Source organism: Crocodylus siamensis, chromosome 5 (assembly GCF_052110815.1).
Source record: "Crocodylus siamensis isolate JL-2025a chromosome 5, ASM5211081v1, whole genome shotgun sequence".
NCBI classification, from domain to species: Eukaryota; Metazoa; Chordata; order Crocodylia; family Crocodylidae; genus Crocodylus; species Crocodylus siamensis.
In genome coordinates this window covers 30,412,555-30,440,090 of record NC_143399.1, presented here as the reverse complement: position 1 = coordinate 30,440,090, position 27,536 = coordinate 30,412,555, and the positions used below count along the sequence as shown (strand labels likewise).

General features: G+C 40.4%; 2 protein-coding genes across 5 annotated transcripts in view; one reads left to right on the top strand and one right to left on the bottom strand.

The window, feature by feature from the left end:
- The window catches only part of GTF2B (general transcription factor IIB), a 28,959-nt gene extending 14,995 nt beyond the window's left edge, over positions 1-13,964 (top strand). For both annotated transcript variants that reach the window (XM_090049978.1, XM_090049979.1), the window contains exons 3-7: positions 222-355; positions 10,424-10,570; positions 10,703-10,832; positions 11,497-11,778; positions 13,487-13,964. In XM_090049978.1, coding sequence (XP_089906104.1) covers positions 222-355; positions 10,424-10,570; positions 10,703-10,832; positions 11,497-11,778; positions 13,487-13,620 — 827 coding nt within the window. In that variant the 3' untranslated portion in view covers positions 13,621-13,964. The remainder of the gene's footprint in view (positions 1-221; positions 356-10,423; positions 10,571-10,702; positions 10,833-11,496; positions 11,779-13,486) is intronic.
- Positions 13,965-17,521: 3,557 nt separating this feature from the next.
- PKN2 (protein kinase N2) overlaps positions 17,522-27,536 on the bottom strand; it is an 87,276-nt gene continuing 77,261 nt past the window's right edge. For all 3 annotated transcript variants that reach the window (XM_090048354.1, XM_090048355.1, XM_090048356.1), the window contains exons 16-22: positions 26,400-26,576; positions 25,392-25,454; positions 24,993-25,069; positions 22,273-22,415; positions 20,652-20,759; positions 20,173-20,253; positions 17,522-20,092 (exon numbers count right to left, since the gene is read on the bottom strand). In XM_090048354.1, coding sequence (XP_089904480.1) covers positions 19,889-20,092; positions 20,173-20,253; positions 20,652-20,759; positions 22,273-22,415; positions 24,993-25,069; positions 25,392-25,454; positions 26,400-26,576 — 853 coding nt within the window. In that variant the 3' untranslated portion in view covers positions 17,522-19,888. The remainder of the gene's footprint in view (positions 20,093-20,172; positions 20,254-20,651; positions 20,760-22,272; positions 22,416-24,992; positions 25,070-25,391; positions 25,455-26,399; positions 26,577-27,536) is intronic.

The following is a 27,536-nucleotide window of genomic DNA, read 5'->3' as shown; positions in this document are numbered from 1 at the left end:
TTTTTTTCTGTTGGCTGCCCTTTACTGTTCCTCTGTAGCGTTAAATAGCTGCTGTCCACTGCCTGTCCCACATGCTATGTTGGGGGAGTGACATGATTTGCTTGTAACTGATAGATCAGAGAGGTGAATTGTGAGGCTTAATGTTCCTGAGGCACAGTGAAATAATGTATTACGGTGGGACAAAATGCTACTATTTTTTTTTTTTTTTTTTTTAAACCCAGGTGACCGGGTCATAGATGTAGGATCAGAGTGGAGAACTTTTAGCAATGACAAAGCAACAAAAGATCCATCTCGAGTTGGAGACACCCAGAATCCTCTCTTGAGCGATGGAGATTTGAGTACAATGATTGGCAAGGTAACGTTTAATATGTTAAATACTGGTGGACATGGTAAACATTTGTATGTCAAGTGTATATGTTGGCCACAAGGAAGCTATGCTGTGGTATCAGTGTACAGTGACATGCAGTTAGAAAAATTGAAATGAGCCAGCATTGAAGAGTCCTTAGGAAGTTGTACTGATTTAGATTTGAAGAATTTACTCTCTCATATTTTGAGTAGGTCAGAAAATAATGAAAATGCAAGCCACACAGTTTTGAGGCATCCAGAATTAAACTCTGCTTGGTTTAAAAACAGGTGGTTTTTTTAAGTGCTTTATCAAGTTGGCATTGATGAGATGAGAAGACAAACATGCATGCAATTATCAGGATTGCTATCAAGCTGTTATTTCATAATAGTATTAAAGGAACCAAACCTGGAATTCTTCTGTGGTTTCTAAGGCTATATCTACATGGTAAATGTCCCATCCCTGGCATTTGTGTCCTGACATGTGATTGGGTGCTCTGAATAGGCTGCTTCTGAAACTGGAAGAGACGTAGCCATGTCTGTGCAGTATTTTGGCCAAGCTAAAATATTACTGAGTGATGAGGCCAGGTTGCATGGCTCCAACTTAATTAGCTTATCAACAAGGTTATGTTGATGTGGCTACATCGCTTCTGGCTTGGATGGCATTTTATCCATAGCAGCACTGTGTACTTGAGTATACAGCTGCTGGGGTGGTAAGTTTAGTGCACAGAAGTATCCTGAAATAAATTAACTGTTTTTGTCCTGGTGTCCTTCAGTGTGACTTTTTTTATTTATTTTTTTTAAAGTAGGTAGTGTACCTTGTATAAGGATTCTGTGTTAACTGTTTGTGAGGACTCTTCCCTGTTACATGAGGTGATTGCACATTTTGTATTGTAGAACCCCGGATTATGTAACTACTTGTTGAGTTTTGGAACTGTTTTGTTATTTATCCCCCTTCAGGGCAAGTCAACAGCTTTCAGTCACGGTTAGAGTAACTAAGAGTCAAGTTTTCTATTCAAGCTTAGTTTTTGAAAAGCACAACATTTGTAAACAGTCACTTAAACTTGGTGTGTTAATGAGTCTGCCTTGTGACGGACAGGTCAGTGTCAGTCATGAGCAGCTTGATCCACTGTCATGCCTTAATAGACTAGTGTCTGAAGTTCTTCAGAAGATAGGTGACTTGGAAAGGTGTTTTAGTGTCTCTTCAGTGCCCTGAAAATTTGAACAAGATGTAATGACCAAACAAAGCTTGCTCATAGAAAGATCAGTCTCTTTTTCCTGATTATTTCTGTCTTGTCATATGTGGAAACCTGGAGTAATGAGTTAAGTTTGTTGAAGTTCCTGTTCTTATTCAGTCAGCAAGGTAAATTGTGTACCATCTAAAATGAATTACTTGAAGATGCTGGTGTTTAAGAAAAAACTGCCTTTCTAGTCATCATTTGTTGTTTATTCCAAGAACCATTTTATAAAGGTGAAAAGTGTGCTTGGGTTGCTGAGGGTTGCTTGGTGAGCTGTGTGTTTGAGTGTGTGTTCTGAGCTGCTGAGAGGGCTGATTGATTGCTGTCTGGGTGTGACAAAAGGTCCTAGCAAAGGGGCCTAGCCAGTCCAGGCCCAGGTGAGGTATATAGGAGGAACTCCAAGAGATCAGGGGAGCACCTAACAGGACAATTTTGCAAGCAGGTTGCAGGTCTGGCAGGAGAAATAGCGTGACTGAGGTAAAATGGCACCACGTAGTGGAGATTTGCACCCTCGTCTGCTTGCGGATAGGACTTCCTATGAGAGCTTCATAGTTAGCGTCTCGCTGGCCAGGTTCCAGTGGGAGGATCTTGGCTTCATGCCAACTTTATGGAAATGGGAGACTCCTTCCTGGCTTGCCATCAGTCATATGGCCACAGGAGCAAGTGAAACTGGGGCATCTAAACCTTAAGCTTTTGGGCTTGGGTCTGCACATAAGATGCCTGCTGAAGGACTTGGAAGTACCTGAAGCCCCAGGTGGGGGGTGGAGGGTGTTTGTTGGTAGTAGGGCCACATCTGGTTCTTGAATAACTCTCAGATTTGGATTTGATTTGGCTGATTTGACTTGGAGCATGAAAACATTTCCTTTATAAAAAAACAAAACAAAAAACAGTTTGCAGGTCAGTTTGCTGCCTGCTTGTTTTGAAGGGAAACTTGTAAAATAAGATCTTTTTCTTCTTTTTTTAATAAGTAATTGAGATGGACTAACCTACATAGGTTTACTTTAAACAGCTAAAACTCAGCAGCTAGACCAATACTTGTTTAACTAGGGTCCCTTGTTGAACTAGAGTCCAGAGTGAGGGGGAATTTGCTAGGGAGTTCATTTGGAAACTCTCTTGCATTCCTTCAATGTAACCTTGCTGAGAGGAAAGAGGTTTGCAGGGAAAAGGATCCCTTCAGGATCAAGGAACAGCAAGCAGGCCAGCTACAGAGGATTTTGCGAGGGGAGGTCTGCTTGCAAAGAGGCAGGAAGTGAGAGGCAGTGGATTAGAAGACCCATGGAGATGGCTGGAGGATGTTGCAGTCCCAGAGCCACTGCCACTTCCAGTTCTTCCTCTGCTTGCACCTGGGAGGTATCTGTCCAGGCAGGATTGCACACTGTCAAGGTGTCCACCCAGGTCTTAGTTTGGTGCTCTGCAGGCTGTGGCTTGCAGGTTCCTTCCAGTGTCAGTCAGGTGGGGAAGTGCCTGCAATTTGAGCAGTGCCTTCTGGTGGTGTCCCTCTGGGAGAGAGCTGCAGTAGGACATAGCAAGGCTCTGAAGCATTCTCCGCCATGAGGACTTCATTGATTCCATGCTGGAGAGAACCTAGGGTTGTGGAGGAAGGATTGCCAGAGGCAGCGCTAAAAAAGGAAGAGGGCATGGACTCCCAGGAAGGTGGAAGCTTGTGACCTCTGGCAACAAGAAGTCATCCCTACATGCAGTGACTTGCCTGGAGAACAGATTTGGAGTGCTAGCAGCAGAGGGGGAGTGCATTCCATTAGTGGAAGAGGCCAGGCCAGAAATCCCTGAAGTGGAGAGTACTGAGACCACTGCCATGAAGAAGAAGTGGTTGGTGGTGATGGTTAGAGACTCCCTTCTGCAGGGGATGGAGGGATCCATCTGCTGGCCTGACCTGTTTTCCCGGGAATTCTGCTGCTTGCCTGGAGCCCAGGTCTGAGATGCCACGGAAAGGTTACCAAGACTCACCTGACCTTCTGACTACTACTTCATGCTGCTCATCCATGTGTGAGCACCAATGATACTGACAGGGGTGACCCTGAACAGCTCAAGAATGGCTACAGAGCTCTGAGTGCAAAAGTGAAGGGGAAGGGGGCACAGGTGGTGTTCCCCTTGATGTTTTCAGTCAAGGTGAAGAGCCTGGACAGGAGTGGATGCATCTTGTTGATCAGGCATCGGCAACCTGAGGCATGCATACCAAGCATGGCACGTGAGGCCATTTTCCTCAGCATGCATTGGGGCTAGGGGGGCAGCAGCTATTTGCAGCTGGCCCCAACTCTGGGTAGCCCCTGCTACCTGGGAGCCCAGGCTGTTCCCAGCAGGGTAGCTGGGATGCTGCAAGCCCTGCTGGGAGCAGCCTGGGCTCTGCGGCCATCAACAGAGCCAGGGCCAGCTGCAGCCAGGAGGCTACAAACAGCTGCTGCCTCCCTGGCCCGGGTGGACGCGATGCCACAACCTGCTGCGGGGCCGGGGCCAATGTTGGGAGGGTAGCAGCTGTTTTGTAGCCTCCCGGCTACAGCCAGCCCTGGGTCTGGGGAGCTGCTGATAGCCATGGAGCCTGGGCTGCTCCCATGGAAGCCCTGCTGCAAGCAGCCCAGGCTCTGTGGCTGTCAGCAGCTACACAGAACCTGGGCCAGCTGTAAACATCTGCTGCCTTTTGGCCCTGGCCCTGGGCTCCAGGGAGGCAGCACATACCGGCAGTGCTCCCTGCTGTGCTGCCTTTGTCGCTTCTGCAAAGCAGCTTTGGAACTCAGTGCAGCAGGGCACAGTTGGGGGGGGGAGGGTGCAGAAAGCTGCCAGCTCCCCACTGCCCTGCCACACTTCCTCTGCAGGCGGGGGCAGCAGCAAGGGGCACAACCTTGTGCTGCTGCCCACGCTGTTCCCATGCACACTGGGGAAGTGTGGCAGGGCAGCTGGGAGCAGGCAGCTTTCTGTACCCCCTGCTATGCCCTGCCGCACTGGGTTCTAATGCTGCTTTGCGAAGTGTGAGGGCAGCACAGTAGGGAGCATTGCTGGTATGGGGCTGGGATGGAAATGCAACAGATGTTTGCAGCTGGTCCAGGTTCTGGGTAGCTGCTGACAGCCACAGAGCCTGGGCTGAGGGGCATGGGTCTTTGGGTAGGGGGCATCCTGTCATATACCCCCTGCTCTCATTTTGTTTTTCTGGCATGCCGGCACTCTGGCACCTTTCAAGGTAGACGTAGTGGGGCTTTTCAGCACTCCAGCCAAAAAACATTGCCTACCCTGTTGTAGATCAATGCATGGCTGTGTAGGTGGTGTTGCCAGCAGGAATTTGGCTTCTTCAACCATGAGATGTTGTTCCAAGAAGGATTGTTAGGAAGAGACAGGATCCATCTGATGAAGAGGGAGAAGAGCATCTTCACAGACAGGCTTGCTAACCCAGTGAGGAGGGCTTTTAAACTAGGTTCCCCGGGGGATGGAGAGCAAAGCCCTGAGCTAAGTGGGGAAATGGGAGACCTGGGGGAAGTGCAAAGAGAAGGGGACAACAGGGGAGGCCTCCTCATCCCTACAGAAAAAGTAGGGAAATTGGCTAGTTATCTTAGGTGTCTGTACGCAAATTTATGGAGCCTGGGAAACAAGTAGGAACAATTGGAAGTCCTCACACAGTCAAGGAACTGTGACTTGATTGGGATAACGAAGACTTGGTGGGATTACATGCATGACTGGAGTGCTGTCACAGATAAGTACAGACTGTTCAGGAAAGACAGGCAGAGGAAGAGGAGTTGTGCTATATGTAAAAGAGTTGTATGATTGCTCAGAGCTCTAATGTGAAACTGGAGACAGGCCCGCTGAAAGTCTCTGGGTTAAGGTCATGTGGGAGAGCAACAGTGGTGGTGTCGTGGTGGGTGTCTGCTATAGAACATCAGACCAGGAGGATATGGCAGATAAGGCTTGCTTTCTTCAGACAACTTGTGGAAGTTTCCAGATCATAGTTCCTGGTTCTCATGGGGCACTTCAGTCCCCCTGACATGCTGGGAGGTTAATACAGCACATGCAATTCAAGACGTTTTTGGAGAGTGTTGGTGACAGCTTCCTGGTGCAAGTTTTGGAATGACCAACTAGGTAGCTGTGTTCTTGACCTGCTCACAAACAGGTAAGAATTGGTGTGGGATCTGTAGAAGTGTATGGCAACTTGAGCAGTTGTTATCCACAAGGTGATTGAGTTCAGGATCCTGACAAAAGGAAGAAAGAGGAGCAGTAGAGTAAGGACCCTAGACTTGAGAATTTGACTCCCTCAGGGAACTGATGGGCAGAACCCTCTGGGAGGTGCATCTGAGAAGGGAAAGGAGTCCAGAAGAGTTGATTGTATTTTAAAGAAACTTTACTGAGGGTGCAGGAACAAACGATCTTGGTGTGCAGGAAGAATAGCAAATATGGCAGGCAACCAGCTTTACTTAGCAGAGAACTCTTCAGTGAGCTTAAATACAAAAAGGAAGCTTACAAAAAGCAGAGTCTTGGACAGATGACTAGGGAGGAGTACAAAGATATTTCTTTGGCATGCTGGGATGAAATCAGGAAGGCTAAAGCACAATTGGAGTTGCAGTTGGCAAGGGTTTCTACAAGTATGTTAGCAACAAGAGGAAGGTCAGGGAAAGTGTGGGTCCCGTACTAAATGGGGGAGGCAGTCTAGTGACAAATAATGAGGAAAAAGCTGAAGTACTTAATGTCTTCTTTACTTCAGTCAATACAGGCAAGGTCAGCCCCCAGACTACTGCACTGGGCAGCACAATTTGGGGAGGAGGTCAGCACCCCTCAGTGGTGAAAGAACAGGTTAGGGACTATATAGAAAAACTATAGGGACTATATAGAAAAGCTGTGTGTACAAGTCCATGGGACTGGAATGCATTGCATATGAGGGTGCTGAGGGAGTTGACTGATGTAATTGCAGAGCCACTAGCCATTATCTTTGAAAACTTGTGGCAATATGGGGAGGTCCTAGATGATTGGAAAAGGGCAAATGTAGCACCTATCTTAAAAAAGGGGGAAGGCAGATCCAGGAAACTACAGCCTAACCTCATTCCCTGGAAAAATCATGGAGCAGGTCCTCAAGGAATCCTTTTCTAAGCACTTGGGGAAGAAATTGATCAGGATCAGTCTGCATGGATTCACCAAGGGCAAGTCATTCCTGACCAACCTGATTGCTTTCTATAATGAGATAACTGGCTCTGTAGGGAAAGCAGTGGATGTGATATACCTTGACTTCAGCCAGGTTTTTTATATAGTCTTCCACAGCATTCTAGCAAGCAAGCTAAGGAAGTATGGGTTGGATGAATGGACTGTGAGGTGGATAGAAAGCTGGCTGGATCGTCAGGCTCAACAGGTAGTGATCAATGGCTCTGTCTAGTTGGCAACAGGTATCAAGGGGAGAGCTCCAAGGGTCAGTCCTAGGGCCAGTTTTGTTCAATATCTTCATTAACAATCTGAAAGATGGGCTGGAGTGCGACCTCATCAAGTTCACGGATGATACCAAGCTGCAGAGGAGTTAGGCTAGGGCTAGGATTCAGTGTGACATAGACAAATTGAAGGATTGGGCCAAAAGAAATCTCATGAGGTTCAAGAAGGACAAGTGCAAAGTCCTGCACTTATGATAGTAGACTCCCATGCACTGCTACAGGCTTGGGATCAACTGGCTAAGCAGCAGCTCTGCAGAAAAGACCTAGGGGTTACTGTGGGCAGTAAGTTGGATATGTGTCAACCTTTGTTGCCAAGAAGGCCAACAGCATTAGTTGGGAGTGTTGCCAGCAGACTGAGGGAAGTAATTATTTCTGTGTTCTGCACTGGTGTGGCCATACCTGGAGTACTGTGTCCAGTTTTGGGCCCCCCTCCCGATGCAGAAAGGATGTGGACGAGTTGGAGGGAATCCAGTGGAGAGCATGGTTAATGATTAGGGGCTGGAGCACATGATTTCTGAGGAGAAGCTGGGAGAACTGGGCATAGTCTTCAGAAGAGAAGACTTGAGGGGGGGTTTTGATTGCTGCCTTTAACTACCTGCATGGTGGTTCCAAAGGGGATGGAACTAGACTGTTCTCAGTTGTGGCAGGTGACAGAACACAAGGAGCAATAGTCTAAAGTTGCAGCAAGGGAAGTTGGACTTAGTTTTTCCTAATATTCTTCTCACTAGGAAGGTGGTGAAGCACTGGAATGGGTTGCCTGGACAGGTGGTGGAATCTCCATTCTTGGAGATTTTTAAGGTTCAGCTCAACAGAGCCTTTGGCTGGAATGATCTAGTTGGGGCTGATTCTACTTTGAGCAGGGGGTTGGACTAGATGAGCTCCTGAAGTCTCTTCCAGCTGTAATTTGTTTATGATTCTGAGTTTTATCCTTTTACAGTAAGACCAAGTAGAAGGGTGGTACTAGCAGTAGTAGTGTCTGTAGAACTTGGGTTGAGTGCATTTTATTGTACGGAGCAGAATTATGGGGTGCTGATCCCATAATTCATTCCAAATGATTTTTTTTCCCTATATACGTTTCAAAGTGTCATTCATCTCTACCTAAATCTATGACAGAGGGACACGTGCCTTCTGAAATGGGGCTGCTTAATATAACCACTTTAGCTCAACCAGTAGCACTAAATTACCAGACAAAAAATCAGGTACCCCAAGTACATGTTACAGCCTCCTCTTCTAAATTAAAACATTATTTGTATGGTTAAATAACATTTATTCTGTCCTCCAGACAATTGTTCTAGAAAATGTGCTGACCGTTACTGACCCAGTGTTTCTCCCCTGTTAAAAACAAGATATAAATTTAAGAACTAAAGATACCAGCCTGTAGACATATGCCGGCAGTAAGATTTTCTCAGACTTCCGCTTCTTGAAACGAGTAAAGCATTCTTTTGGTCGACAAACCTATCTATCTGCAGTACAAAAGCACAATGGGAGGCCATTACAAGAACTGCAGTTCACTGTAGTGTAGAGATCTGCAGTTGTTGTGGGCAGGTGGTGTTGGATCCCATATTAAGACAAGATATGTTCTTGTGGGAGGAATTAGATAAATGACTTAAAACACTATTTGTGGTCTTATTCATTCTTTGAAGAAATGCAAGGGAAATGGATCTCTCCATTAGTGGAAAATTCTAAGTATTGAACTAATGAATAAAAAAGTTTGGCTCTTAACAACTTAGGATCTGTCCTGTACTTTGTAGGTATGTTTGGCTACTTGCACAGAGTAGGGTCCAAATCAAATAGAATTGTTTTTAATTTGTTATTTTTCAGCTTTTATATTGCTTCATTTTTATGTTTCATCATATATTATTTAATGTTTAATTTTTTGTTTAAATTAGAATGTGTAAGTTTATTGCAAAAAAAAGATTTTTTTTTTCTATTTCTAATAAAAAGTATCATCTCTGAACCAAGAGTTCTAGATTATTGCATGCTTTTACCAGTAGCCACAAATTATGCTATGTTGTATAATAGTATGGTTCTGGGTATGACTATAAACTCTATCCGACTAGAAGGCCTAGTAGGGCAACATTGTGGGTGGGCTAATCATGGTGAGCTAAATTCTATAAAATACCACAAGGTTGCAACCTGCTGAGTAAGGGGGCATCTCAAAGTCATAGCCCCCACTGCCTTGTGTTGAGTAGTGGTTGGGGAAAGGCAAAGGGACATTGCCTTGACAGAAATGCGGCTTCACAGAGGCATTAGGCAGTCAGCCACAGTGCTTATCTGTTGTTCTCTGGCAGAAGCTACAGCCCTCGAGGCACTGAACCTCTGGACTTGGTCTGGCCTTTGGATCGTCTTAGTGGTCTAAAGGCAGGGGGGTGATGGGGCTGGGCAGCCTCCAGTCCTCCATGCTCATGCCTAGCCAAAGGTCTTGGTGTGATTATTGTAGGACTCTGTACAAGCAGATTCATCAGGCACTGACTAGACCTTGTAGATGTACATCATGATCCAGAAGACCAACTAAGCTAAGAATAATTTTATTTTTAATTCTACTGAATCATTTTAGTGAAGAGAATAAATGAACTACTACTATAGCTGTGGCTTGTAGTAAGATGATAAAAAAAATAAATAAATAAAAATTATTCTGCTTTAGTAAAAAGAAAAAAAAAAAGAATAGTTTAACTTTTCAAGACATCTCATTTAGACAGGAATGGTGAGACTTACCACTTATGCTTCATAAACTGCTGAGGTACAAGAGGCAAAAAAATGCATGCAGGGAGTTAGCATTTATTATCAGCTAGTGTAACCTTATTTTGTTAGCTTTTCTCCCCCCTGCCCCCACATCTGTCCTTGCATTTTTATTTGTTTTAATTGTATCAGCTTGTCACAAACCTGTTTATAAAACTTAATTTTTCCAAATTGCTGCCTGTCCAGGAAGAGCTAAAACATGATTTACCAGGTTTAGGGTATTATCATTATATAAACAAATGCATAACGTTGCATGCTGCTTGGTGTTTATAGTGTGGTGTGTATCATATTGTGTAATGGGGGGGGCTTTATATAGGAGAAATCTAGGCATCTGTTCAATAATGTTTTATTAGTTGAGGGTCTAGAAGGCAGTATCTGTGGTGGAGACATTTAGTTAAAGCAACATGGTGGTATCAAAAAGACATTCTTGCATCATTTCTTGATATCCCCTGGATCCTCTGATATTACTGTAGTCCACAATTTGAGGCTGGGTTAAGTAGTGGAGACCATTTGGAATGCTGCTGTATTATGCTATTTACTTCAGTTATGTGTATGTATATAATTGTTCCAACCTAGTGATTTGAATTGGGATAACCAAAAAAAAAAAAGAAACAACCCTGCAAGGTGTTTATTCATGAAATATTAAAAACAGAATAGCTTATGTTTTATTAACAACAACATTTTACTTTTCAGGGCACAGGTGCAGCGAGTTTTGATGAATTTGGGAATTCAAAGTATCAGAATCGCAGGACTATGAGCAGCTCTGATCGAGCAATGATGAATGCTTTTAAAGAAATTACTAACATGGCAGACAGGATCAACCTCCCCAGAAATATAGTTGTAAGTTCATGTCTCCCTCCTTTAAATTGTTCTGGCATTGACTTAGCATAATATAATGAGCACATGAATTTTTGATATTGCTGCTAATTAAATGGCCTAGAGTTAATTAAATTTAGTCTTCTTGCTTTGAAGGATCGAACAAATAATTTATTCAAGCAAGTGTATGAGCAGAAGAGCCTGAAGGGAAGAAGTAATGATGCCATTGCTTCTGCTTGTCTCTACATAGCCTGTAGACAAGAGGGCGTTCCAAGAACATTTAAAGGTAAGTTTGCAGTTGCACAGATTAAATTCTGTTACCAAATAGACTCATATCTTTAGCCCAGTGTTAGAACAGCATGTTGGTAGTATCTGGAAAGGAGGCTATAATAGAGAAGTGTAGAAAAATGTATCTTAACTTTGGCAATAGTCTTCATTTTATTTCATTGTTTTTAACCACTTGAAGCAACTCTAGAGAAATCCTAATTGATACAAGTGATGTCTTAGGAGAATGAATGTTTGGGTTACTGTTTTAAATAGTTCTGAATCCTGGTAGAATTTATAAGATGCTGCCTGACAAAATGATTGTTTGAGTAAATTTGAAGCAAAAAGTTACATGATTGATAAATACTTGTCCTCCCTGTTCTTAGTGGAATTCAACACTAGTTTGTATATACTTAATCTTACTCTTTGTAAGATTGATTTATATGTAATGGTGACTTGTAGAACATCTTGTGTTGCTGAATCTTCAACAGTAACTGTTATTCCAGTGTTATGTAATTTATTCTTAGTCTTTTAGTGGGGTGACTTGCTTTTCTGAACAGTGACTTCTTTCATGAAGAAATGGGAAGGAAGCTGAAAAAGTATGGTCTTAAGTCATTAAGAATATAGCTTGTTTAAAGTAGAAAACACAGTAAGCCTACAGCTTACTTCTCATTTTGTTTGTTTAGAAATATGTGCAGTGTCCAGGATTTCAAAGAAAGAAATAGGCCGGTGTTTTAAGCTTATTTTGAAAGCACTTGAAACCAGTGTTGATTTGATCACAACTGGGGATTTCATGTCAAGATTTTGTTCCAATCTGGGTCTTCCTAAGCAAGTACAAATGGCAGCAACACACATTGCACGTAAAGCTGTGGAACTGGATTTGGTTCCTGGGAGGAGTCCCATTTCTGTGGCAGCTGCAGCTATTTATATGGCATCACAAGCCTCAGCAGAGAAAAGGACACAAAAAGGTAAAGTCTTCCTGTGTTTTCCCATATTTCCTGTTGAAAATAGGAAGAACTCTTCAATACAAAAGTCAGTGCATTGAAATTAGCAGCAGTAAATTGTCACCTTACGGATGTACAATTTGTGCCCAAAGTAACAGGTATTTTTCTCATGATGATGTGAGTTACCTAATCCTTAGCTACGCTCCCATAAACAAACTTCCTTAAGGTTTAAGTATGTAGACAACGTAGTGTTGGTAGTCTGCATTATGGGTTTTAACTTACTACACGTTCATATTTACACATTTATATTCTATTTTTCTATACAAATTTGTGGTTTTATTGTTAGTTATAAACCATCGTGCAGTTAAGGCTTGGCTTGGATACCTGTATCATCTTAGCTGTGCCTTGTTTTCCTCACCTCAAGCCTGTGCGCATTGGGTTGTGAGGGCAGATGGTGCCATGTGGACCCCAGACTGTCCCAAAATACTCAGACATGGAGAAGATGGCTTTAAAGGTGGTGCAGCCCAAGCCACCACTTGTGGGAGCCAGGGGAATCTGGCCTCTTGTAAGAAGAGCTTAGATTGCAAAATATTTTTGCTTTATAAATACTACTGTGTTCCCAGTTTATGCTGAACTCCTCTCAAGTGTCATAAAAGATGGAGCCTGCTGTGTTGAATGGCTTGGGATATTGGGATTAGGTTATGAAATCTCAATTTACTGTTCAAACCCAATGTAGATCAGAACTTTAAAGAATTATCTGACAGGGGTCTGGTCTACATGGGGTGAGCTGCTGACCTGAAAGCCAGTTCCTAATGGATAAAAGAGCTTTCTGTGGGTTAAAAAAAAAAGTTGATCTCTGACTGCCCATCCACTGCCTTTGCCCTTGACCCTTCACTTCACCCTTATCTTTCATCGCATTTGCTGTGTTGCCTGTTTATCCTGCTGCCTAAACTCCAATTCTTCTGCGTCTTCAACTCCTCTCTCTCCTTGAGCTCCTAGTTCTGTGGTGCTCACTTTTTTAGACTTATATGGCAATGTAGAAAGCAGCTGCCTCCTAAGAGTAAAAATTGTTTGCTTGTACTCTCAGGTCTTTACAGTTCTACAGTCCTACCTACATTTCATGTTCAAGTTCAGAATCACCACCTCTGTTTTTAAATCTTGCATAAACTAGTTCCTGCTTATCTCAAAAGCTCAGTTTCCTTCCTCTGCTTGCTTAGCCTTGGCTGTTTCTGTAATCTCATTGTGTGAGTGAGCTTTTTCCTTACATCTCTTTATTTAAATTCCTTTCAGATCTTAGCTGGGAAATACCTTTTCTTGCCCTTAACTGTATTCTTTTATTAACCATAGCAGTCAAGAACATGTTACATAAACCAGTTGGTTCTTTTTTTAAATTTCTTTAAAAAAAGAGCCTGCAATGCAGTTGTTAGTCTAAAAAATTGACTCTAATCAAAATGTTCAGCATGTGTCTTTTCCTTTCCTATGACATTTATGTGTTGGATTTAAATCAGCTCAAGTTAAATTAGACATATGTTTCAATGAGATGGCTATTTTGAAGAAAATTTTTCATACATTTATTGGGTCACAAATAGTTGAAAAAAAATTTTGCATCCAGTTTTGGAAAAATGAGATAAGCACACCACTACCTGCACAAGCCCTGCTGGCTGTTCCTGGCTTGGCAGCAAGAGAGAAAATAGTAAATTGTGTTTAACCTTGTCCTCTCTGTTTTCCTTAGAGATTGGAGATACTGCTGGGGTTGCTGATGTTACAATCAGGCAGTCTTACAGACTTATCTATCCACGAGCTCCAGATCTTTTCCCAGCTGACTTCAAATTTGATACCCCTGTGGACAAACTACCACAGCTGTAAAATTACTAAGGTTAAGTTTAATTTCTAAAGAACATTTTATGATTTTTTGCCTATATGAAAGGATGTACAAAGTGTTGATACTGAGCCTTCATATTGTGGAACTGGAGAAGGATGTGAAGATCAAACATAACTGCTGGAGCACAGCGCACATTCCAAGGGTAAACAAAATCATGTGTGGCATTTTGTATGTATATATTAGTGAAAGTAAATATTTAATGACTGTTACAACAAGCTTAATTTCATATTGTACTTATTTAGATTTCTTTTGTAGGGATCTAGTAAAATGTATTTTGGAAAATGGAAATGATGTAATTCCCAAATAAACTGTTTTCCAAAAACATGTACCACGGTGCATATTTCACTTCTTTGAGATGGGTATATTCCTTTCAAATGACCTGAACTTGACAATAATTTGTACTAATAATAATTAAATAGTAAAGTTCTTTAAGTACCTTTGCAACAAAACTCATTTATGTATGAAACTACCACACTTGCTTTCTTGGCAACTTTTAATCTCTAGTGTAGCTTTAATATTTGTAGTTAGCTGCAATTTACAGTATAGAAGGTTTAACCCAGAGTGCAAACAGTTGGCGAAAAGCAGCTTGAATATTTGCACAACTGCTGCTGAAGGTTTTTTAACATGTTATGAAAAGATTAGTCATATCCTTGGCACATCCTCCTTGCTTCTCATGGATGGCTATTCACCCTGCCTTTGTGAATCTGACAACTACAAAAGCCTGTTGCTTTAATTGAACTTCACTAGCAACTTTGTGACATTTAGTCTACTACAAAAGATGTTAATTCCAATCTCTCAAATACTTCAACATACAGATTAAAGTGACAGGTCATATTTAAATTTGGATGTCCACCAGCTAAGCTCCTGACACTGCTGCATTCTAAATTAGCACTCAGAATTTGAAATGATACTCCAGGTGCTGAAGAGTTAAAAGCCAGAAGTTTGTTCTCCCTTCCCCCAAACTAATTGCTTCCAAAATGGGATGCCTCTTGACAGTGTCCCTTTGTGTTCAAAGCAGCAAATGTACTTTACCAACAGTCTTCTGGTTTCTGAGCTAATTTTGCATCACAGGTGCAAGATTTACTTTAATTATCAAACTGAACAGCTGAGGGGGTCAGCCTCTGACACATCTGGTCCTAATCCATTCACAGGAGGGCTCTGTGCCCAGTGCTAACATTACTAATTGTCAATAGCCTTGACTGTTTTCTTGCTGCTTTAATTTTAATCCCCTTCTGCCAGTTGAGACCCTCAAAATACAACAGCTTTAAGTTTAGTTTTTTACTCTTCAAAAGCATTGTAATTCTTTACTGCCCACTGAAGTTGACTACTTGTGGCTGTTAAAAGTTCCCATAGCACAGCTGTGAAGGGCATTAGATCCAGTGTCCTCTCCCTGTTTGTGAAAGGCTAGAGGCAGGGCCATGTCATCCTGCCTGCAGTGGAATCCTGCCTCTTCCTGGAATTCTGCAAACAGTTCCTGCCCCTCCCTCAATCTACAGAACTGAAGCTTGCATCAGAGAACAGGGTAAATTTTAAAGTTGCAGGGCCCAGGTGGAAAGAGCCTGCTTTCTGTGTAAAGGGCTGCCTTAACTCTACAGGGAAGACAAGGACAAGAAAAAAAAAAAGTGATGGAAGATTTGAAGTTAGACCAAAGCATTTAATGAGAAACTCATTAATATAGCTTCAGTTAATATAAAAACTGAAACTAATCTCTTAGGGATCTGCTACTAGATCTTTAGATATGTATAAACATGTTAAAAAACAACAGCAAAAAAACCAACCTTCCCCTTATTGTATGCTTATCTAGCTATAAACTTCAACTCTAAGCATTACCATTTCAGTTCAGCATTTACAAAATTAGCGATAGAATTTTTATGAGTTTTCTGGACCAAGCAACATGTGTCAAGTAGGATAAATATTCTAGTTAGTTTCTATAAATTATCTGGTATGTACTTTACGTACTTTAAACTAGTAGTCTATAGTAGGTGGTTGATTTTAAGGTGGTAAGTATGACATCTCACCAATCATTGCAGCCAATTAGTTTCTGCTGTCTCATAGGTATAGCGAAAAATCATTGCTATAGCAGTAAAATACTTAGATGCAGAATTTAACACTGCTGATTATACATCGTTCTGATGCCTCTATTTAAAAAAGCATAAGAATAGCATAAAAGCCTTGTTTGGCTAAATTGGTAAGTAATTTTAAAACTTCCTATTTATTCAATAGGATTTAGAATCCCAACTGATTTTAGGGGCTTACATTAAGTAGGCCCTTGTTCTGATGCACAGCTGTCATCCTTTGCTTGTGTGTAAACTAAATATTTTAGCACTTTCTTAAGAGAGTGCTACTATGTCAGACTAAGTTTGTTTAAGCATAACAAAGATGTGAAAGCAGCTTGGCATGAACTGCTGTCCTGCCCATATCTTGATGCTGATTATTTTACATGTTCTCTATGTTTTAAAAACTTTGTACACAAACCAGCAGAGTTAAGGGTGTATGAGATCACTTGTTTTCAAACAAGGCCCCAATCAAGTTGTTCTTTTTACCTTTCTCTTAGGAAAGGGAACATAACTTAGGGTAACTACTGCCTAATTTAACACCCATTTCTTTTTACATCTGGGCTCTCTCAAAACAAGGTTTTGGGTTTTAATGAGTTCAAAAGGCCTACTGCTCCACAAGCTGGATAATAGCAGTGTCAGCTGGCTCTCTAGGATAGGCTGACCTGATGACATCAGGTGTTGTAACATCTTCCCTGATTAGCAAAGTGGAAGAGCCTCTAGATTGTATTGGGAGTGTTAGTGTTGAGTTTTAGACATAGTAAATACAACCTACCTTTAATAGCTCCTGAGGGAAGTCAGGGTTGCAGTAGAGCTCTACTTTGCTATATTTCAAGCACTGAAGTTGGGTTTGGCTTTGCTTAAAACACCCATTTTGTAAGAGGTGTTGATGGTTCTGTACCACACAGCAGTCCCCATTGGTGCTGACAGCATAAAGGGCTGATAGCCTGAAGAAAGATGCCTTGCATTCAAAAGCCTAAGTCAATCCCAACTAAGGAGTTAGTTCAATAAAAGATACTACCCATGTGAATCCTAGGGCTTAGTATAATTGATTAAAGGTGGTGGTGGGGGGAAACCTTCCAGCTCAATGGTAGCAGTTACTTTAGTAGGGAAATAAAAGAAAAGCTAATATTCCTTAAATGGGACAGGCTTTACTACTGAGAAGAGGCCTGAAAGGAAAAATGTATAGAAGAACTTGCTCTAATGACTGAGTTTCTTATTTACTCAGAAGTTTCTCTAAACTCTTAACTAGTTAATTAGAGGTCAAGAAAGCAGGCCTTACAAGGAGAGGCTGAGAGCCATGGGACTCTTTAGCCTGAAGAAGAAAAGGCTCAGGGGACACTTGGCTTACTTAATTGTATGGAGTTCCATCCTGGTTAGAAGTGGCTCTTAATTGTTAAAAACATGATATGAACCCTGTTCCTCAAACCAGAGGATCAATGCACAAGCACATAACCCAAAATCTTGCGTAAATACCTACTGGGGAGAGATGGGATGTTCAACAAGCTTATCCCTGTTCTGCCCTCAGACTTCTGTCAAGAAGGGTTGTATTTAAGGTTCCCTTTCTCACTCTATGGCCACATCCACATGTGTGGACACTTGGTTCCCCGGGGGACCACATACTGCACAGCAGCACTTGTCTGGATGCAGTTTGTGTTCTGTAAAGGGACTGTTCCTGCAAGAAAGTGACAACTGTGGTTCTATTAGGGGCATGGTGCCTATTAGAAGGGGGAGATTCTCCCTTTCCTTCTGTAGATCAGATGCATCAAACACCAACTACCAAAAACCAGCACACCAAATTCAGTAAGTAAAATTGGATTTGGGACACAAGTTACAAATTTCTATTTAAACTTTAATTTGTGATATTAATGACTGCAAAACACTTAATGACATTGTTAAAAGGCACATTTCATTTTAATGCATAGTGTACCATTCTAAAGTATCCTAATTTCCTTACAAAGTGCTTGAGCAGCCACATACAGATAAAGGTATAGCAAAATATATTTACAATCTAGAGTTTAAAATCTTAATCTGCCTAAAAATATTTTTAAAAAAGCCTACAGGAGAGAAAAATTAGTGCTTTCTTTCAGCTTAACTGTGTGAGCATACCCTTGCCCTCTTTTTTTAGTGATTTACTTAGATTAAAAAAAGATTTCTGTACAAGATACAAGTACAAAAAGGTATTTTTCATGGTGCTTTCTTAAATGCTAAGCACCCTCTTAGATGCTGTATATATATATATTTTTTTTTTTGAACCAGAACAGGTAAGCAGACTGTACCTCAAAAGCATTTAGTGTTTTAACATTTTAATTTAAAAAAAAAAAAAAAAGGAAACTTCATTTCTCTCTCCCTTCAAAGTTCATTAGTATCTTTTTAAAACAAGTTACTGTACTGCTCCCACTTTCTAAAGAAAAGTTCATTCTGTAAAACCAACATGATTTCTATATTTTGTAAAATGCCACCAGTCATCTTGTTAAGTAGAGAGTGTTTTACACATTATTCAGAAATACTAATTTATTTCTTCCCCAGGCCATTACCAGGAGGAGTTTTGAACTTAGTGTTCTGTCCAGCAGTCATTTATTAAAAAAAAAAATCACTGAGTAACACCTTAGTGTTGCACTATTCCATTCCTTAAAACAAACAAAAAAACCCAACACCCCAAAAAACCAAACCCCAACAACAACATGGCTTCAGTGTTTATTACATAGCTTATTTGGAATAATCAATTCCAGGGTCTGAACTCACTTCTGCAAGTTGCTGGCTACAATGAACCTGCAAGGCTAAGTAGAGAATCAAACCTAAAAGGTTTATTAGTGAGCTAAGGAAAACACTGGAAACTTATTTTCCAAGGAGTGACTATTTGCCTACAGAACACTGAGTGCCAGAAATAGGTCATACAGAATTCCCAAGCACACACAGAATCTGGTCTAAATTGTTTTTCAACTTTTGAGGTACAGTTTTAGTGTTAAGATACTTATAAAATATACACTGTTTTATCAAAAATATTTATACATTCTGTTACAACATATTACTTTTATCCTTACTAAACTGCCAATCTACATTCTGGAATTCAGTGGCCTAAACTGTATACAAGTGTTTCTTCTGTTGAATCAGTTCTGTATTGTGTTCACATGACCACTGTGCAAAATTAATGAAGTGGTAAAATTAAGTTACATGCCTGGACATAATACATTACAACTTCCAAATATACATGTTCACAGTATACATGTATACATTGAAAATCCTTGTTTCTTTAAAAAAAAAAAAAAAGTGATATGATAGTGTACAGCAGATAGAAGATGATCGAGATGGTTAAACATAGTATGGGTATTTGTCCACTCATAATTAGTTGAAAAGGCATTAATTCCAAGAATGCACAATTGGATAGACATGGGGAATGCATATATGTTCATATACTACTTATGGTTAAGACTGGACAAACATTCCCGTACTACATTCTTCATCTTAACTGGGGATTTTTTTTATGCCATCCATACAAAAACTTAAAAGGTAAAAAACTGTTTGGCAAGTGGCTTTGGTAAACTTCCTGGACTACTTTTGTTGTTGTTGGTCGGTCTTTTAAATGGAAGCACTTAAACTGATCTCTCAAAGCAAGGCATTTAAACATTTTTCCCCTAATAAATACCATAGAAAATTTACAAAACAAGGCATCAGTTCTTAATTTCCATTATTTTAAAAAAACAAAGATAAGTCTGTAAAATTACACATTTTAGGACATTACAGTAATTTTAAAAAACTGCCAGCATTTGCCTTCTGTGCATCTTACCATTTTCTTTGTAAGTAAGTATCAACAGCATCCCAGAATTCTATTTAAGGTGGCTGAATAAAGTTAATGGTCATCAGCGTAGTAAAAATCTCTTCTTTCCCCACTTAAGTATTTTATTATCTGCTGTAGAAGAGTAAGATACAGTACACATCCAAGTGTGCTCATGTCCGAGAGCATTTCTTATGGCCTGCATTCACCAACTCAACTTAAGAACTCCATAGAACTGCTTTCCAGTGCTCAGATAAGAGAGGCCACTCTTTGCAAGACTATTCACAACAGTACTTTAAAATAATCTTCATGTGATTAAAAAAACCCAGAAGCTACAGGTGGCACAGAGAGCAATTGAAGGGGTGGTATTCTTGAGAGAGGCATTCTTGTGAGAGTTAGCTATGGTTTCACAGTGTCTCAAAATTAACACCAATCAGCAATGTAATCAAAATCTCTGAACATTTCCTGTTCTTCTTCTGAAAGTATCCTTGGTTCCCGAGGGGGAGTGAGAATAGGTGCTTCAGAGGTAAATTCATCATCAAAATTACTAACATCTTCTCTTCCTCTAATGGTGGGCACAAAAGGTGGTTTCACTTTCTTGGCGAGCAAGGCATTCCAATCTATTAGCTGTAAAACAAATCAATTAGCCATTAGTTTCCTGCCTCTAGCTGCTGATGGTTTCATATGCTACATTAACTCATACTCACCCGGAAGAAGTGATGTTTTTTCACATCCTCAGCATCTCTCTCACCAGCTCCAAGGCGCCGCTCTGGATTTCTTCGTAGTAACTGATAAAACATTTTGTAGAACTTAGCACTTAAAAAATGGCATGGCATAGGGAACAATTAGATGCTGGTATTACAGAATAAACAGGCTGTAATACAAACAGCCTGAATTTCCTAGCTAAATTTGTACAGGAAAGTGGCTCTAGAGAAATCTGGTTCAGATCAGAGGGAAGAGAATAAAAAGTTTATGTAAGCTGTAAAGTGAAATATCACATTTTAGAGAAAGAAAAGGTGATGGTGAAATACAGATTTTTCATTTGAAACCTTCCTGCACGAAAAAAAATGTCAATGTAGGCACAAGCTGTCAAAGTATATTGTCCACCACAAACTAAATTCTTCACAGAAAGGAAAAAACTAGATGGTAATGAGAGAATACTTTTGTTTGTTACATACAACCTTACCCGTCTCATTATAGAGATGGCCTCTGTAGAAAGGAAGCGTGGATATCTTACTTCATCATTTACAATACTGTCAAAAACCTCCTCTTCATCATCTCCAGGAAAGGGAGACTATAAATAAGACGAAAAAAAAGTTTTGCAAAACTAAGTTTCTAAGATAAACTGTTTCTCCTAAAATAGAGTGCTACCAACTTGTATTTACATTTACTGCCAATTTAGAGAGTTAGATAACCTAAGGCAGCAAGTTATTTCATCTTTCCCTACAGCAGAATGTAGCATTCTAGAGGGGAAATCTATGATATATTAGCTTTCCTTTCTTTCAAGACAGGCAGGCAGCCAGCCAGCTATGAGATTTTATCTATAAAAATCATATGGTTATTAAAGAGGAAAAATAGAAAACATCCTTTTAATAATGCACTTCTAAAACAGTTTTCTGTTAACTAGGACAAAAAATGTCCAATCTAATGTGATAAAGCTTTGCTTTATTCATCTTTTAGGATGGCTGAAACTTGTCAGTGAAGTGCTCATCCATAATTCATTTAAGTAAAACCTTTACCACATGCTTGACAGGTTTATGGAAGATTTGTAAGTCACATGGTGCTGGTTCAGCTTCACTTTCAAGAAGAAATTGTTCAAAGGTAAAGATGGGGGAGGAGGAGAATAGGTTGTGATTAACTTTTTAGCATATGTATGCTCTGAGTATTAAAAAGACTGCTATAAACAAATACTTCCAAGTATTTTCCAATATAAGAACTCGCTGCACTGGCTCCAAGGATGTTACAGCAAAGAGGGAGGGAGGAAGGAAAAGGTGATGGTTATAACAGTATAGATCACTTTCTCATTTGCCATTGCATATGGCACAACATTTCTAGACTATTAAAAAAAAGAAACAAACCAGGCAGACCATTAAAAAATGGAGATGGCAAGTCAAATGGTAAATAAAATAAGCATATCCTATATCATACCTATACATAGCTTCTAAACTCTGCCTTAAACCTGTAATGGAAGAAGAAAATTTCAACTCTAACCTCATCCCTTTGAGGGATTTGAAAAAAGATTACACATAGCTTAAACTTTTGAAATTTTCCATGCTTGTATTCAGGCCAGAGGACTGACTTTTTAAAAAACTGATAATCAGGTGTACAAGCAAGTGTGAAGATATCTGGTTAAATAGAAAAATAAAAATCACTGAAGTTAAATAGGGTTACATTAACACAGCGTTAACATGGAAGCATATGGCAATGGAAGTAAAAATGTTCCAGATGTTGTGTTTGGTGCAAAACCCTAACTTAGCCAGTTCAACACCAGCCAAGGATCTGGCCTCATGTTCTCGCTTCATAGATCTACTGAAATAAGTGGGAGTGCAGCAACTTACATCAGCTCTGTATTTGTCACATTACGTATAGTACTTTTTTTTGTTCTGGCATTCAAATACACTAGAAAACATCCAAGCATAAGATGTGCAACAAGGCTTACACAATACCAAAGACTTATCCCTGAAGGGTAGAACGTTCTCAAAAAGTTGAACCTTGTACTTCATTTCTACCTTTAGTGTCATTTAGATTTAGACTTGCTTACACACACACGTCTTGCATGGGCATTACGTTTTTGCTACTGTACTTACCTCACCAACTAGCATCTCATAGATGAGTACACCAAGACCCCACCAGTCTACAGCTCTGGTATAGGATGTTTCTGTCAATACTTCAGGAGCAAGAAATTCTGGAGTGCCACAGAATGTGCTTGTTCTGTCTCCAAATCCCATTCCTGAAAAAGTTAGTTTCCTTAAAAGCAAGGAACACCCCCCCTGTGCCACTATACTTCCCAGTAAATACTTCAGTTAATACAGTTTATTCCTCAAAGCAACTCTGCAAGTTATATTGTGGGTTTTCACATTTGTGTATCGACAACTCAAAGTAATTCAGCATTGAAACAAAGTTCACACTCTGTTGGCCAGCTCTACCAATGTCATCCATGGCCAGAGTCAAGTGGTCTCTCCTTTTTGCACATTTCTACCCATAATAGTGTTAGGCCTTCAGTTACACTCTTGTCACAGCACTGCATCTAGCCATGCACATAAAACTGGAGCATAGGCTACATGCGTATCAGGAGTGCCACACTTTACTAAACATACTGCACTAACAAAGTGTTCCTAGTAAGGGCACAGGCATACTAGCATAACTGCATTTTCTACTGATCTAAGAGAGTGAACCCTCCACAAGCTAAACAAGCTTTACATGAAAGATTGCAGCACTGAAGCAAATAATAGCACCTATAGTAGGGGCTTCTGCCAACATGATTATGTTAGTCAAGGAGCACATCCCTGACTGACATCTTTAGCATAGACATAGCCAGAGTAAACAATACTGTTAGTACATGATAAGAAAACAAAACCCACTTGTCACTTGAAGTACTGTACAATAAAAAGCAGTGCACACTTTTGCTACTAACTACATCAGATTAATACTTACAAAAAGCAGCTCTCCTGAGTAAAAGCTCATTTTATGTAGTCATTTTCCACAGGACAATACTTTGGAAACCAAGGTGGTCTTATTAGATTCTAGTATATTCCAAAGTCAAAAAGTTTGCATAGAATTTAGCTGAAGGCACCATAAGGTAATATAATAAGTACCTTCATAAACTGCTATGATACAGCACCTGGTGGAGCTGTAGACAACTTTGTTTATGTGTGCACTATGGGCATTTTTACACGTGTTCTAGGGGTTGGGGGGCCTTAATTAAAGCAGCTCCCGAGAGCCGCTTTAATTAAAGCGCCCACAATGTCTTGTGTATTGTGTCCCCCATTTCAAAATGGTGGCAGGGTTGCTTTAACTAAAGCTCATTCAACAAGGTTTAAGTTAAAGCACCCCCACCACCATTTTGAAACAGGGATGCTGAATATGAGATGCCAATGCTGCAGGAGCGTGTTAATTACCACACCAGCAGACTTAATTGGGTCTGCTCTGATGCGCTGTAATTACAGCATGTTAGAGCAGTGTCCCACACGTTATATAGGCACCCTATGATACTAATGATCAAGAATGCATTTGAAAAAGCATGCATTTGAAAAAATTGCAGATCAAGGGAAGTATGTGTTTGTGGTGACTTTTTGTCTCCACATACTACATTTCCAGGAAGAGCAAGACTAACAATACAGCAACAGCACCAAGGACAAATGTAGCAGCAGGATGCAAACTTGAACTCTGAAGGTTAGTTGCAAAGAAAAAAAATCTAATCCTGCAAGTTTGAATCTGGAGCCCTCTGGATTAAAAAAGGTGAGAAAACCTGCAGAGTCTTTTTCCTTTGAAATCTGTATTTAAAATAAGACTGTAGTCATTGGATGTTCAAACAACTGTAAGCTTTGACCTACTGCCTACAATTTAGTAAATTCTTCTTTGTAATGGGCTGAAGCCTAGAGGACAAGAAAAGCAAGCTGGAGAAGAAGAAAATAAGCCCAGTCAGATTCTACCACTGAACTAGACCACTGGGCTGTGAGAAAAAGGGGTGCAAATACACCCGTCCTAAATCTAGGAAAAGAAGCTGAACAACTTGTGCTGCACGTGCTTTATGGTTTTTTCCTCCCCAAAGGCAACACTTCCAACAGCTAAATACTAGAAAAATCAAGTGTCAAGAAAGTGCCCTTTCAGGAGATTTTCCTTTTGTTTGAGCTATGCTGTACTGTGAATGTTATCTTCATTCACTTCGAAGTCTAAATTGAAGTTGCTTTAAAAGGATATTCAATCTCTAAAGGAATTTTTAAAAAGTGTAGCGCATATGCCACATGTTTAGCCAGTCTGTGGCACTATGAAATGGCAAACCAACCACAAACATTTTCCATGTTTTATACGGAACATCTGCGACTGGTTTGCATCACACCTTAAATTGCCCCGGGTTCCAGTTCAGCCTGAGCAGTTCCACAACTGGTAACAAAGGAATTTTATACCTCATCCCAAATGCTATGCATCCTGCTATGCTCACCTGGCATGGCAGGACATGCCGTTTTTGGAATAGTGACAAAATCCCTTAAATCACAATCATGCCATTATTTGGACCCCAGCAGACATTCAAGAGAAAAGGGACAGGGCTTCACCATAACTGAAAACAGGCTTTCCCCATTCCCAATGGAAACCCTTTCAAATGCCCTTAAAGGGCTTCCCGTACAACCTTGGTTTTCCAAGTTAAAAGGCCATAAACTTATTTACCCTGCTCATATCACCACAGAAAAATATACATGGTATGTGCCATGTAGATCTACTGAACTGAACAGTTCAAGATTAGAGCAACAAAGTAATTGCAAGGGGGGGCACACAGGGGAATCTTTAAAAAAATAAAAAATGCTGTTACCTTCTTTGCAAAGACCAAAGTCAGCTATTTTAACGAAGCCTTCAGTGTCCAGCAACAAATTATCCAACTTCAAATCTCTAAAGACAATATTTGAAAGTAAAAATGGATTCATTAATACAACCACAGATATATCAGTAAGTCCATTCAAAGTTTATATACACATTTTTTTTCCTTCCATAAAACACAAAAAACAAAAAACGCTCCTCAATTTTGAGTATGTTTCTCCTAGCAACTGTTTATACTCTATCAGAGTAAAAAACTGCCAGAACAGAAAAGCAAAAGGATAATGTTTAGGGTAAGCAAAAATTACTGGCTGGAGATCAAGCAAGCAAGCAAGCAAGCATTAAAAAGAGAAATTTGTTAAAATTCAAATGTTCCAAAGCATCAAAAATTACTTGCCTATATACTATTTTGTGCTCGTGTAAATACTGTAGTCCAAGAACCACACAGGCAGCATAAAATCTGTTTAAAGAGAGGGGGAAGTTGAGTTAGAATTATATATAGTAGATTTCAGAAGCAGGACTTAGCAAAACTGACACTGGATTAATCTGTAATTTTAGCATTTGACATTCTGAAGTGCGATACATACAGACTTATTTTAAATGACTTTTATACATGATGTATGCTGACTTCTATACAAATCAATCAAAACTAAAAACTACCTGGCAAGATTAAAATAAAAAAAATAAAGGCTCTGAAACCAAGTATCTACCTTAAGGTCACCCCAAAGCCCATAAAGCTGATCATCTATATTGAATTATGCCTCAGCTTGATTTGGCAGCAAGCCTGGAAACTGTGCTGAACTTCAGGATCTGAGGTCCTGGCTGCTACTGCTCACTTTCTAGCCTTCCCCTTCTTGTAGTGAGTTTGGAACCCACCCAGGTGCTATGGGCTGCAAGTACAAGTCTACTAGCAGTCTTACAACTCCTTGTTCCCGACTGCTGGCCCTTCCATCTCCAGTGCCCTTAATTAGAGCTAAGAACAGAAAGAAAAATTATTCAGCAGATTCCTAGAAGAGCTCTGTTTGAGGAAAAAGCAACTTTAAGTATGGCTTTGCTACAGCCTTAAGGTCACACACGATGGGAAGAGACTGCTTCAAGCTTGGGCCGGCTGAGGATGACTTGGGATCATTTCTAAATATTTGTGTAGATATATGAAAGCACCAAAATATTTGACTGAAGTTGATACTTTATTTGTATTATTATACATTTACTTTTTTTTTTTTTAAATGACAGATAATGGCTTCTTCCAAATAAGTACTAGAAAACCAAACATTTATAATTAAGCTAACTGCCATGTGAGTTTGTGTTGTGATAGCTTATGACCATTCTAACTAAAATGAAATTAAGATGCATCTTCCTAACCAAAGGAGATATATATAATGGAATAACACTTCTGGACACTTACACTGCTCTTGGTTCCGAGAAGACATCAGTATGAATGTGCATCATCAGGTCCCCACCAGCAGCATATTCCATTACAAAGCAAACATGATCTTTGGTTTGGAAACAGGCAAAAAGGTTCACCAGGAAGGGATGCCGTACACTATTCACAGTTTCAAAAATTCGCTTTTCACACATCAGGCTGCAAACCAGAATTATTTTAATATCAAAGCTTAATACTGAATGCTAGGCTATGATTTCAATACACAGAGAATTACCCAAATAGGATTCACAAAAAAAAGTTTAACCATAGCTAGACCCTGATGTTGATAACTAAGGGTCACATTCAAAAGGTTTTATGCACGATTTTAAGTGTTAAACTGCTGACTTCGAAAACATTTATGATGGATACGTTAGTACGGATATGTTTTCAAAAGGACTCTCCTCAGCATACTCAGAAATTTAAAAGCAAGTAAAATATTTAAGATAACACCTCTACCACTAGTTACTTATATCTATCCATAATAAAAAGAAGGAAAAAAAAAAATGACAACAGACTTGTATAGGAAAGCCACTTAAACCATCATTCCTGCAGTTTGCTTCCCAAACCATTCCATAAGTCTGCAGACTTGCACTTTGGGGTTAGGGACAGAAGTTACACAAAGTAGTTTAAGTGATCAGAAACTGGTTTAAACCTGTAACAGAACAGAAGTTTAGTGCACATAAACCAGTTTCAAAATGGCTGAAACTGGTTTAAAGATAAACCTGGTTGAATGTAGTACCAGACTGAACTGATCTGGGTCAAACTGGTTTATTAAACTTCTGTCCCAGACTCCTTCCTCGTTCAAGTTAAATCACAGTCCCCCAGCATACTTTGCAGCCCTGGGCTGGGCTGCCTGCTCCAGAGAGTAGGGATAGTCCTAGCCCTCTGCTCCCTTGCTGGAGCAACGAGGGCTGCTTGACAAAATGGAAGGGGAGGCCAGGGGGGTGCTGCCCCTCCCAGGCAAACCCCAGCTGGGGGCTGGGGTCACAGAGTGGGGAGGGCTAAACACCTCTTTCCCTACTCAAACCTACTGCTGGCTGCAACTGTGGACTACAAATCCCAGAGACACCAGGAAGAGGAAGTGATGAGCAACCCTGCAGAGTTCTGCTGGTGTAATTC